General features: G+C 40.0%; 1 protein-coding gene across 1 annotated transcript in view; it reads right to left on the bottom strand.

Moving 5' to 3' along the window:
• TRIP11 (thyroid hormone receptor interactor 11) overlaps positions 1-13,241 on the bottom strand; it is a gene marked incomplete in the record, with an annotated part of 367,784 nt that overhangs the window by 266,009 nt on the left and 88,534 nt on the right. Inside the window, 1 exon segment of the mRNA XM_053697549.1 lies at positions 11,859-11,927. Coding sequence (XP_053553524.1) covers positions 11,859-11,927 — 69 coding nt within the window.

Below are 13,241 nucleotides of genomic sequence, written 5' to 3'. Positions count from 1 at the left end.
AAGTCTTGTTAACCTGTCTTCTGTCAGGTAAATCTTCATTTCTACAGAATCTATAAGAGTCCCCAGGAAGGGAACTCTTGTAAGTGGAACGAGTGAACTTTTCTTTTCGTTCACCTTCCATCCATGTGACCTTAGAAATGCCAGTACTAACTCTGTATGAGACTTGGCAGTTTGAAAGCTTGAAGCTTGTATCAGAATGTCGTCTAGGTAAGGAGCTACCGAAATTCCCCGCGGTCTTAGTACCGCCAGAAGAGCACCTAGAACCTTTGTGAAGATTCTTGGAGCTGTAGCCAATCCGAATGGAAGAGCTACAAACTGGTAATGCCTGTCTAGAAAGGCAAACCTTAGATACCGGTAATGATCTTTGTGAATCGGTATGTGAAGGTAAGCGTCCTTTAAGTCCACTGTGGTCATGTACTGACCTTCTTGGATCATGGGTAAAATTGTCCGGATAGTCTCCATTTTGAATGATGGAACTCTTAGGAATTTGTTTAGGATCTTTAAATCCAGGATTGGTCTGAAAGTTCCCTCTTTTTTGGGAACCACAAACAGATTTGAGTAAAACCCTTGTCCCTGTTCCGACCGTGGAACTGGATGGATTACTCCCATTAACAATAGTTCTTGTATGCAGCGTAAAAACGCTTCTTTCTTTGTTTGGTTTGTCGACAACCTTGACAGATGAAATCTCTCTCTTGGAGGAGAGTGTTTGAAGTCCAGAAGGTATCCCTGAGATATTATCTCTAGCGCCCAGGGATCCTGGACATCTCTTGCCCAAGCCTGGGCGAAGAGAGAAAGTCTGCCCCCCACTAGATCCGATCCCGGATCGGGGGCCCTCAATTCATGCTGTTTTAGTGGCAGCTGCAGGCTTCCTGGCCTGCTTGCCCTTGTTCCAGGACTGGTTAGGTCTCCAGCCTTGTCTGTAGCGAGCACCAGATCCTTCTTGTTTTGGAGTAGTGGAAGATGATGCTGCTCCTGCTTTGAAATTCCGAAAGGAACGAAAATTAGACTGTCTAGCCTTAGGTTTGGCTTTGTCTTGAGGTAGGGCGTGGCCCTTACCTCCTGTAATGTCAGCGATAATTTCTTTCAAACCAGGCCCAAATAAGGTCTGTCCCTTGAAAGGTATATTAAGTAATTTGGACTTAGAAGTTACATCAGCTGACCAGGATTTTAGCCACAGTGCTCTGCGCGCTTGAATGGCGAATCCGGAATTCTTAGCCGTAAGTTTAATTAAATGTACTACGGCTTCCGAAATGAATGAATTAGATAGCTTAAGTACTCTAAGCCTGTCTGAAATGTCGTCCAGCGTAGCTGAACCAAGATTCTCTTCTAGAGACTCAATCCAGAATGCCGCTGCAGCCGTGATCGGCGCAATGCATGCAAGGGGTTGCAATATAAAACCTTGTTGAACAAACATTTTCTTAAGGTAACCCTCTAATTTTTTATCCATTGGATCTGAAAAGGCACAGCTATCCTCTACCGGGATAGTGGTACGTTTAGCTAAAGTAGAAACTGCTCCCTCCACCTTAGGGACCGTTTGCCATAAATCCTGTGTGGTGGTGTCTATTGGAAACATCTTTCTAAATATTGGAGGGGGTGAGAACGGCACACCGGGTCTATCCCACTCCTTAGTAATAATTTCAGTTAGTCTTTTAGGTATAGGAAAAACGTCAGTACTTGTTGGTACAGCAAAATATTTATCCAACCTACACATTTTCTCAGGTATTGCAACTGTGTTACAATCATTCAGGGCCGCTAACACCTCCCCTAGTAAAACACGGAGGTTTTCCAGCTTAAATTTAAAATTTGAAATATCTGAATCCAATCTGTTTGGATCAGAACCGTCAGCCGCAGAATGAAGCTCTCCGTCCTCATGTTCTGCAAGTTGTGACGCAGTATCTGACATGGCCCTAACATTATCAGCGCACTCTGTTCTCACTCCAGAGTGATCACGCTTGCCCCTTAGTTCTGGTAATTTAGCCAAAACCTCAGTCATAACAGTAGCCATATCTTGTAATGTTATTTGTAATGGCCGCCCAGATGTACTTGGCGTCGCCATATCGCGCACGTCCCGAGCGGGAGATGCAGGTACTGTCACGTGAGGCGAGTTAGTCGGCATAACTCTCCCCTCGTTGTTTGGTGAAATTTGTTCAATTTGTACAGATTGACTTTTATTTAATGTAGCATCAATACAGTTAGTACATAAATTTCTATTGGGCTCCACCTTGGCTTTAGTACAAATAGTACAGGTCTCATCTTCTGAATCAGACATGTTTAACAAACTAGCAAATAAACTTGCAATTTGGAAATACTATACAAGTAAAATACAATGAAAAAAACGAACTGTGCTTGAAAAGCACTGAATATATATAACAGATGAAATCAATCAGCTTTGTAAAACAAAATGCAACTTAGCAAAGGCTTGTACCCAGTAGCAAGAAATAACTAACCCTGAGGCATAAAAAAGTTAAAGAATAAACGTTTTTTATCACAGTCAACTACAATCTTACAGCTCTGTTAGATTACTTCCCTCAAATTAGCTTTGAAGATCCCTGGGTTCTGTAGAGATAAACCGGAACATGCAGGAAAAAACAATGAGCTTTTGACTGAAATTTTTGATGCGTAGCAAAAGCGCCAAAAAAAGGTCCCACCCCCTCACACACAACAGTGAGAGAGATTAAAAAAACTGTCATAATTAGATCCAGCAACTGCCAAGTGGAAAAATAGTGCCCAAACATTTTATTCACCCAGTACCTCAGAAAATGAAAACGATTTTACATTCCAGCAAAAACGTTTAACATAATTAAGAATTATTAAAAAGCCTGTTGTATTTCTATTAGGCTAAAATCTTATATACACAGTGTAATTCCAGTGAAGTACCATTCCCCAGAATACTAAAATGTAAATTATACATACATGATATAATGTCGGTATGGCAGGATTTTCTCAGCAATTCCATTGTTAGAAAATAAAAACTGCTACATACCTCTTTGCAGAATAAACTGCCCGCTGTCCCCTGATCTGAAGTTTACCTCTCCTCAGATGGCCGAGAAACAGCAATATGATCTTAACAACTCCGGCTAAAATCATAGTAAAAACTCTGGTAGATTCTTCTTCAAACTCTACCAGAGAAGGAATAACACACTCCGGTGCTATTAAAAAATAACAAACTTTTGATTGAAGAAAAAAACTAAATAAAATCACCATAGTCCTCTCACACATCCTATCTAGTCGTTGGGTGCAAGAGAATGACTGGGGGTGACGTAGAGGGGAGGGGCTATATGCAACTCTGCTGGGTGAATCCTCTTGCACTTCCTGTTGGGGAGGAGTAATATCCCAGAAGTAATGATGACCCGTGGACTGATCACACTTAACAGAAGAAAACTCATACCCAAAAAGACTGAGTGCTGTAAAAAAAATCAAAAGGTGCTTCAACAAAGTATTAGTTATGCAACCATATTATTTTAGTTTATTTCTACTTCCCTCTGCCTAAAATATTTTAGTTTGTTTTACAATTGAGTTGTACAGTTTATAGGTCACATTAAAGGTGGAAAAAGTTTTGAAATGATTTATCTTTGTCTCATTTTGTTAAATTACAGAAACCTGACATTTTAACAAGGGTGTGTAGACTTTTTATATCCACTGTATGTATGTATGTATTTATGCACTCAGGATTTTTAGAAAGACAATAAATGTATTTATTTTGACAAATCAAAAAGTATAAGTAGAAAATCAGAGTCGATGTTTCAGCTCACATGTAAGCCTTCTTCAAGACGAAATATATCTAGAAAAAAAACACAAAACAGAGAAACACTAACAAAATGTGAACAGTGATGACAAACACCCAACACCATGACTTCTCTAAATATAATTAAATTAAAATCTTTGAAGTATAAACTGTAACTCAATTAAAACATGAGGCCACTCATAACCAACCTGTCGTCATTGGAAAATTCCAAAACGCAAGTGTCAAACAAAATCAGTACCTAGTTATTAAACTAAATCAGCCACACTAAAGGCAAATATAATATATCACAGTCATACAGCAATATCAAGACAAGTTTTATAAATAAGAGTTGTTAACCCAGAATGGAAACCTTCCATATATAGTAGTAGAAAAAATCCTACACTCTGTATCATACCCTGTTGTCAGGACTATCGAATGATAGAACCCCGCTAAACCAATATGCAAATAAGCAAATTCGGATATCGACAGATGTCAAACAGCATGATACGTATCAATATCCATGCAAGCCTAACTGTCAAGCTATAAATAATTCTTAGAGTGATTGGTAGATACATACATACGGTGGAGCAAAACCAAACAGAAATAAGTGTAATGCATAGCACGTGTCAATATCCACAACTGAGACCATTGAGAAAGGCCAGAGGAATACTACAAGTTCAATCATTACTACAGGACTATAAAAGAAGATACTAAATCTAATTACTAAGTCACGATATACAATGTTTACAAGTAGCTAACAATCCAGAGTAGAACAACTAAACCAAATAACAGACGCTAATGATACTCCACACTAGTGTAAATATAACTGCGAACATCGCTAACTTTCTATGTATAAGAGTACGCCCGCTTATTACACGACCCATATATGACCAAAAGTCAAAAACAATAACGTGTGCATGTTAGAAAAACACAGCCGTTACAGGTATAGGACTAAGCCAGAGATGTGAGCAAATGATGCCCTAACATACTGCTTGTCAATCACAGTGAAAACCTGTTCCAAAAACAGAGTAACTGATAATTACGCGACAGCTGTGAGCAAGCTTACATAGTACAAATTCATCACAGAGCTTAGCTCAAAGATATTAGTATGTGTGCCACAAGTGCATCTACAAAAAAATTTGCCATAATCATAGAGTAGCCAACCGAGCCACATATAAAACAACCTGCAGGCACCCACATGATTTGCTAGATCGCAAAACAATTTGAGACGGAAAAAAAAGTGGACATACCACTCTGGGCCAGTACAACATATCAGCTGATTGTGAGGCGGTCATAAGAGCTCACACAGAGTGGCTAAATTATCCGCATGTATCAAATCAAATGGAGAAATTAGTTACCACCTTTTATGAACAATATTATACCACTTAAGGTCACCAATTGAATGTGAACATATATATTAAAGTCTAGCCAACTACTGTTCTTATCATATAAACCAAATAGCAGGAGATGGACAACAGTCAAACATATAAGGCAGACCAGTAGCCACTAGTAAAATACTAACATTCAGGCTAAGCATAGTAGTATGGCTCGGGTGGTTCACAACAGGAAATGGGGCAACATGAAAGCAGCAATGTATTCAATATATTAATAACAAAACTTAATAAAACAAAGAACTTAAACATTTAACACATGGTTACATGATGAGTGCTGTCACTCAGGTTAAGCCTAGTGATATGGCAGTGTGGTGCTCAACAGGTGGTACAGTGTATATTAAAACACAGTAATCAAAACAGAATAATCAAGATGAACATTCAAACCATGGGGACTAAGGGTATTTAACCTAAAGATCGATCTGGTCTCACAGCGAAGCAATTCTTTATGTCTATCACCACCCTTCCTCAGGGGGACCACCACGTATGAATTCCAGAAAGTGCCGGGCAACCGGCTGATCGGAATGTCCATCTTTGAGGGCAGCCCTGATGGCACTCTTATGATTCGCCAATCGTTCTCAGAAGGTCGTGCTAGTCTTTCCTACATAGTATCGACCACATTGGAAAGAGAGAAAATATACCACAAATTGGGACATTCAAGTTAGTCGATGCCTAATCAGGAATGTTTTCGTGGAGTTAGGATGGTGAAACTTCGCGCCAGTCTGCATTTAAAGCAGACAGTTTTAGTTTTAACTAGCCACATCTTCTCATTGCGCCAGGAGTGAGTTTTCATCAATAGTGTTCTTAAACTGAGTCCACTCCTGTGTACCACTCTAGGTGGTGGCACTTCTTTAAATGGTAAAGACTGATCTTCTCTAATCAGGTGCCAGTTCTTCTTGAGGACATTCCCAATTTGCTTGGTGACAGGAGTGTAACTGGTGATGAAATTGATACATGTATCACTCTCTTCATTTCCAGCCTTCTGTTTCCTTTGGATTAGAGCAGTTTGGTCCAAATGGCTCACCTCGTTCATTACTTTAGTGACCATATTCAGGCTATAGCCTCTTTCCAGAAACTTGTTTTTCATTTCATGCAGTTGAGCCCGTTAAAGCACAGGATCTGAATTGTTTCGGGTGACTCTCAGGAATTGAGACTTAATGATGCCCCTCTTTAACTGTGTAGGGTGGAAACTGCTACTTTGTAGTAGAGTGTTGCGATCCGTGGGTTTAGAGAAGAGGGTGGTTTTTAACAAACAACCCCATTCAGTATCACTCTTAAAGATGCATAAATCAAGGAAATGAATCCTAGATTCATCACTATCGCTTTTGAGAGATATGGATTCTTCTGCATTATTGAGAAACTGTATCCACTCAGAGTTCATGCTGAGAGCCACTCCAAATCACAAAAAGATCATCAATATACCTACGATAAAGTAGGACATTAGGGTTCTTATCAGAAAAATGTATTGTCTTTCAAACCACGCCATGAACAAGTTGGCGTACGAGGGGGCCAAACTTGACCCCATGGCCGTGCCTACTAGCTGTAAATAGTATGACTCCTCAAACCTAAAATAGTTATGAGTGAGACATAATACCATTGACTCCAGCGGGGCGAATCAAGAGGTTCTGAAAATGCAACAGGTGGCACTAATAGACCCTAACAACATGATAGAATTTTCACCAGATCTCAAAGAAAACCTCCAATGTCGTCAAAAAACGACAATCTGTCAACAAAAAAAAGACACAGGACAGCCAATAGAAGTGGGGGCTGGTGGAAAAAAGCCTCCAAAAAGTTTATCAGTGGAGAAAAATGTCTTTATTAACCTAAGCAGCAGAACGTTAGATCAGGATGAGATTAACATTCTAAGTAAGGGCTTGAACTATGTACATACTCCCAAAGTGGAAGTTTTTGATTACTTGGTCGACCTGCATAGACTCCAAAGATCTCTGAAGCTGAAAGATTTTTTCAAACACTCATCTCATACTGAGTTAAAGTCAGGACTCTCTGAAAAAAAATCCAGCTTTGAACCTAAGAACACACACCCCACCATAAAAACATTCACCAACATCTGCATCTGCGCTATAACATGAGTGCAGTTCTCAAGTCCCTTCCAGAACTAATTTGAACAAGCAAGAATGGTGTGCTTTAGAAAGACAAACAAGATGACTCTATTGTTATTCGCCCCGCCGACAAGGGTGGAGCTATAATAGTCTTGGATTATTCCTATTATCGGATGGAGTTACTGAAACAACTCAATGTTTACACGTACAAGCTCACGCACAACCCTACCTCTTTGTATAAAAAGAAGCTAGACAATAGTTTGACTTTTGCATTAAATTGTGATCATAATGACCAACCAACTTTTGGGTTTTTGCAGACCGATCATCCAATATATCCTATAGCTTACACCATTCCCAAGATACACAAAGATTTGACCAAACCCCCAGGACTACCCATAGTATCAGCGGAGGGGTCTCTATTCCAGAATCTATCTATATACATTGATTTCCACCTGCAGGATCTTGTTAAAAGCACTGAAGCATTTCTGTTGGACTCTATTGGATTGATTCAACTTCTTCATAACCGAATATTTCCAACACAATGTATTCTAGTTCCCCTTGATGTCTATAGCCTCTACACCATAATTCCACACGATCTGGGTGTAGAGGCAGTCAGACAGGATCTACTATCAAGTACAACCTATGATGGTCCTCCAATCGAGTCATTATTGGATTGGCTGCTGTTATGTCTCACTCATAACTATTTTAGGTTTGAGGAGTCATACTATTTACAGCTAGTAGTTAAGGGCGATGGGGTCAAGTTTGGCACCCTCGTACGCCAACTCGTTCATGGCGTGGTTTGAGAGACAATACATCTTTTCTGATAAGAACCCTAATGTTCTACTTTATCGTAGGTATATTGATGATCTTTTTGTGATTTGGGGTGGCTCTCAACATGAACTCTGAGTGGATGCCGTTTCTCAATAATGCAGAAGAATCCATATCTCTCAAAAGCGATAGTGATGAATCTAGGATTCATTTCTTGATTTATGCATCTTTAAGAGTGATAATGAAGGGGGTTGTTTGTTAAAAACCACCATCTTCTCTAAACCCACGGATCGCAACACTCTACTACAAAGTAGCAGTTTCCACCCTACACAGTTAAAGAGGGGCATCATTAAGTCTCAATTCCTGAGAGTCATCCGGAACAATTCAGATCCTGTGATTAAACAGGCTCAACTGCACGAAATGAAAAAAAAAGTTCCTGGAAAGAGGCTATAGCCTGAATATGGTCACTGAAGTAATGAACGAGGTGAGCCATTTGGGAAAAAAACTGCTCTAATCCAAAGGAAACAGAAGGCTGGAAATGAAAAGAGTGATACATGTATCAATTTCATCACCAGTTACACTCCTGTCACCAAGCAAATTAGAAGTGTCCTCAAGAAGAACTGGCACCTGATTAGAGAAGATCAGTCTTTACCATTTAAAGAAGTGCCACCACCTAGAGTGGTACACAGGAGTGGCCGCAGTTTAAGAACACTATTGATGAAAACTGACTCCTGGCGCAATGAGAAGACGTGGCTAGCTAAAACTAAAACTGGCTGCTTTAAATGCGGCAGCTGCATGACGTGCAGGTCTCTACTGACTGGCCCGAAGTTTCACCATCCTAACTCCACGAAAACATTCCTGATTAGGCATCGACTAACTTGCACGTCCCAATTTGTGGTATATTTTCTCTCTTGCCCATTTGGTCGATACTATGTAGGAAAGACTAGCACGATTTTCAGAGAACGATTGGCGAATCATAAGAGTTCCATCAGGGCTGCCCTCAAAGATGGACATTCCAATCAGCCGGTTGCCCGGCACTTTCTGGAATTCATACATGGTGGTCCCCCTGAGGAAGGGTGGTGATAGACATAAAGAATTGCTTCGCTGTGAGACCAGATGGATCTTTAGGTTAAAAACCCTTAGCCCTCATGGTTTGAATGTTCATCTTGATTATTCTCTGTTTTATGGATTACTGTGTTTAATATACACTGTGCCACCTGTTGAGCACCACACTGCCATACCACTAGGCTTAACCTGAGTGACAGCACTCATGTAACCATGTGTTAATTGTTTAAGTTGATTATTCTTTGTTTTATTAAGTTTTTTTTATTAATATATTGAATACATTGCTGCTTTCACGTTGCCCCATTTATACTCCATTTCCTGTTGTGAACCACCCGCACCATACTACTATGGTTAGCCTGAATGTTAGTATTTTACTAGTGGCTACTGGTCTGCCTTATATGTCTGACTGTTGTCCATCTCCTGCTATTTGGTTTATATGATAAGAACAGTAGTTGGCTAGACTTCAATACATATGTTCACATTCAATTGGTGACCTTAAGTGGTATAATATTGTTCATAAAAGGTGGTAACTGCTGACATTTCTCCATTTGATTTGATAAATGCGGATAATTTAGCCACTCTGTCAGGCGGTCATAAGAGCTCACACAATCAGCTGATATGTTGTTGTACTGGCCCAGAGTGGTATGTCCACTTTTTTTCCCCGTCTCAAATTGTTTTGCGATCTAACAAATCGTGGGTCCCTGCAGGTTGCTTTATATGTGGCTCGGTTGGCTACTCTATGATTATGTCAAAAAAATTTGTAGACGCACTTGTGGTGGCACACATACTAATATCTTTGAGTCCTTGAGTTGGATTGTCAGTGTAATGATTTTCTTTTGTAATCAGCTGTTCTGGCTGCAAAATAATTAATGTTCGCTGAGTTCCGACTAATTGTTACGTGATTCACGCAACATAAGGTTGTACAGGTGGCCCACTCATTATGTACACATGTTCTAGTCTGGGAGTATGGCTACATCGCCGACTAAAGGTAAGGGCTGCAGTTTGGCGGTTTTATATTTTTCCAGTGTTTTGTCTGCATTTTCTTATTGCGTCTATGTAACATTGTGGCTCTTAATCCATATGGTCTCTGGTTGGATTTTCACAGTCGGTCCCTACCGCTTGATGCTGTACTGTGGTTTAGTTCCAGTTTTGAAACAGCTAAGCTCCGTGATGAATTTGTACTATGTAAGCTTGCTCACAGCTGTCGGGGAATTATCAGTTGCCATGTTTTTGGAACAGGTTTTCACTGTGATTGACAAGCAGTATGTTAGTGCATCATTTGCTCACATCTCTGGCTTAGTCCTATACCTGTAACGGCCGTGTTTTTCTAACATGCGCACGTTATTGTTTTTGACTTTTGGTCATATATGGGTCGTGTAATAAGCGTGGCGTACTCTTATAGATAGAAAGTTAGCGATGTTCGCAGTTATATGGATACTAGTGTGGCGTATCAGTAGCGTCTGTTATTTGGTTTAGTTGTTCTGCTCTGGATTGTTAGGTACTTGGAAACATTGTATATAGTGACTTGGTAATTTGATTTAGTATCTCCTTTTATAGTCCTGCAGTAATGATTGAACTTGTAGTATTCCTCTGGCCTTTCTCAATGGTCTCAGTTGTGGATATTGACACATGCTATGTATTACACTTATTTCTGTTTGGTTTTGCTCCACCGTATGTATGTATCTACCAATCACTCTAAGAATTATTTATAGCTTGACAGTTAGGCTTGCATGGATATTGATACGTATCATGCTGTTTGACATCTGTCGATATCCGAATTTGCTTTTTTGCATATTTGTTTAGCGGGGTTCTATGATTCGATAGTCCTGACACAGGGTATGATACAGAGTGTAGGATTTTTTTCTACTACTAAATATGGAAGGTTTTCCATTCTGAGTTAACACCTCTTATTTATAAAACTTGTCTTGATATTGCTGTATGACTGTGATATATTATATTTGCCTTTAGTGTGGCTGATTTAGTTTAATAACTAGGTACTGATTTTGTTTGACACTTGCGTTTTGGAATTTTCCAATAATGACAGGTTGGTTATGAGTGGTCTCACGTTTTAATTGAGTTACAGTTTATACTTCAAAGATTTTAATTTAATTATATTTAGAAAAGTCATGGTGTTGGGTGTTTGTCATCACTGTTCACATTTTGTTAGTGTTTCTCTGTTTTGTGTTTTTTTCTAGATTCATTTCGTCTTGCAGAAGGCTCATATGTGAGCCGAAACATCGATTTTCTACTTATGATACTTTTTGATTTGTCAAAATAAATACATTTATTGTCTTTCTAAAAATCCTGAGAGTGCCCTTCATCACATACATACATACATACATACATATATATATATATATATATATATATAATTACACGAGATCATCAGTTGCGCTAACCTAACGCAAGTTAAATCTGATTGCACTCAAGCAAACACATTTACTTTCAACTCTTAATACGAGCACAAATTAACTAATAACGTCAGCGCACCAGAAACATCAGAGAACTGTCAGTAAGCCAATGAGACAAACAGCAACGAAAGTTGGCAAGCTGGGTTGAGGAACTGACAATACTGAATGGTTTACCTGCTGTATTGCTTTCTTTGTGGAGGTTAAACACAAAGCACTACAAGATCCTAGAGCTAAAATAACATGTTCCAAAACAATTACAGCATGTTATTTTTCCACTATAATGTCCCTTAATTAGAGCATGTCATTTCTCCACTATAATATCGTTTTAATAAATTCAATACCGATAAAGTTCATAATTTTTAAGCAGCAAAAAAACAAGAAGCTAAGTACATTTGACCATATTATTGAAGGTTTGTGCCTCATCTATAACCAAACATACCTTTATAGTATTTTGTAACATACAAGTTTCACTTAGATCGCCATTCTGATTTCCTTGAACAGCCGGCATCTAAAATCAAAGGAATATATTTGAATTGCATAATTAAACAGAATATAAACCATACTAGTCCTAAAGCCGTTTTTTTGCAGTACAGCGGTTCAACCCCTTGCTCTCTCTCTATCCCCCCCTCTCTTTTGCTCTCTCTCTCCTCCCCCTTCTCTTTTCCTCCCTTTCTTTTGCTCCCCCCCCCCTTTCATTTGCTCTCTCCCCACCCCTTTCTTTTGCTCTATCCCCCCCCTCTCTTTTGCTCGCTCCCCCCATCTCTTTTGCTCTATCCCCCCCCCTCTTTTGCTCTCCCCCTCTTTTGCTCCCCCTCCCTTCCTCCCTTTTGCTCTCCCCCTCCCTCCCTTTTGCTCTCCCTTTCCCTCCCTTTTGCTCTCCCTCTCTTTTGCTCCCCCTCTCTTTTGCTCTCCCCCACCCTCCCTCTTGCTCTCTCCCACCCTCCCTCTTGCTCTCTCCCACCCTCCCTCTTGCTCTCTCATCCTCCACTATTCTGCTCTGTCCCCTTTCTTTTGCCGTCTCTATCCCCCCTCTTTTGCTCTCTCTCTATCCCCCCTCTATCGTGCTCTCCCCCCTCTCTTTTGCTCTCTCTCTATACCCCCTCTCTCCCCTTTCTCCCCCCTCTCTTTTGCTCTCTCTCTCTATCCCTCCCCCCTCTCTTTTGCTGTCTCTCCTCTTTTGCTCTCTCTATCCCCCCTCTTTTGAGCTTTCCCTCTCGCATCACACCCCCGGGCCCGCCCGCGTCACACCCCCGGGCCCGCCCGCGTCACACATGGTCGTCCCAGGGCCAGATGCCAGGTAAGTGTGTTGTAGGCCAGGTGTGTTTGTCCTTGCACTGTCTCTACTGCGCATGACAGCTTCGGACAAACACACTTGGCCTTTTATATTATAGGATTTACGATTTTTTTTTTTATATCTTAGCTCAGTTGCCTGACTAACTTTAACTAAAGAAGAAACATACCCTTTTAAGGTAGAGAAAAACTTAAAAATCCTGCTCTTGCAAAAAGATAATATAAACGAAACAAGTAATAACGGAATGAAGTTTGGTAAATGCTACTAAGAGCCACAAAATTTAGAAAGTATAATTTAATTTACATTTGTGGCTCACCCTATATACTAGGCACCGATTAAAGTTTCACCAAAACAGTAACTGCAAGAGAGGGTTAAATACACACCAAACAAATAATTGATTTTGAAGGAAAAATAAAATGCAGAATCTTTATGTGGAATTTTGCATGTATTGATGCATGGACATCCAGTTACTGTGCTGCAGAATCATGAGAAACGCCAAAGGGAGCACCTTCAACAACTGACATGCTGAGA

Source organism: Bombina bombina, chromosome 1 (genome assembly GCF_027579735.1).
Source record: "Bombina bombina isolate aBomBom1 chromosome 1, aBomBom1.pri, whole genome shotgun sequence".
Lineage (NCBI taxonomy): Eukaryota > Metazoa > Chordata > Amphibia > Anura > Bombinatoridae > Bombina > Bombina bombina.
This window is presented reverse-complemented; position numbering and strand designations above follow the sequence as displayed.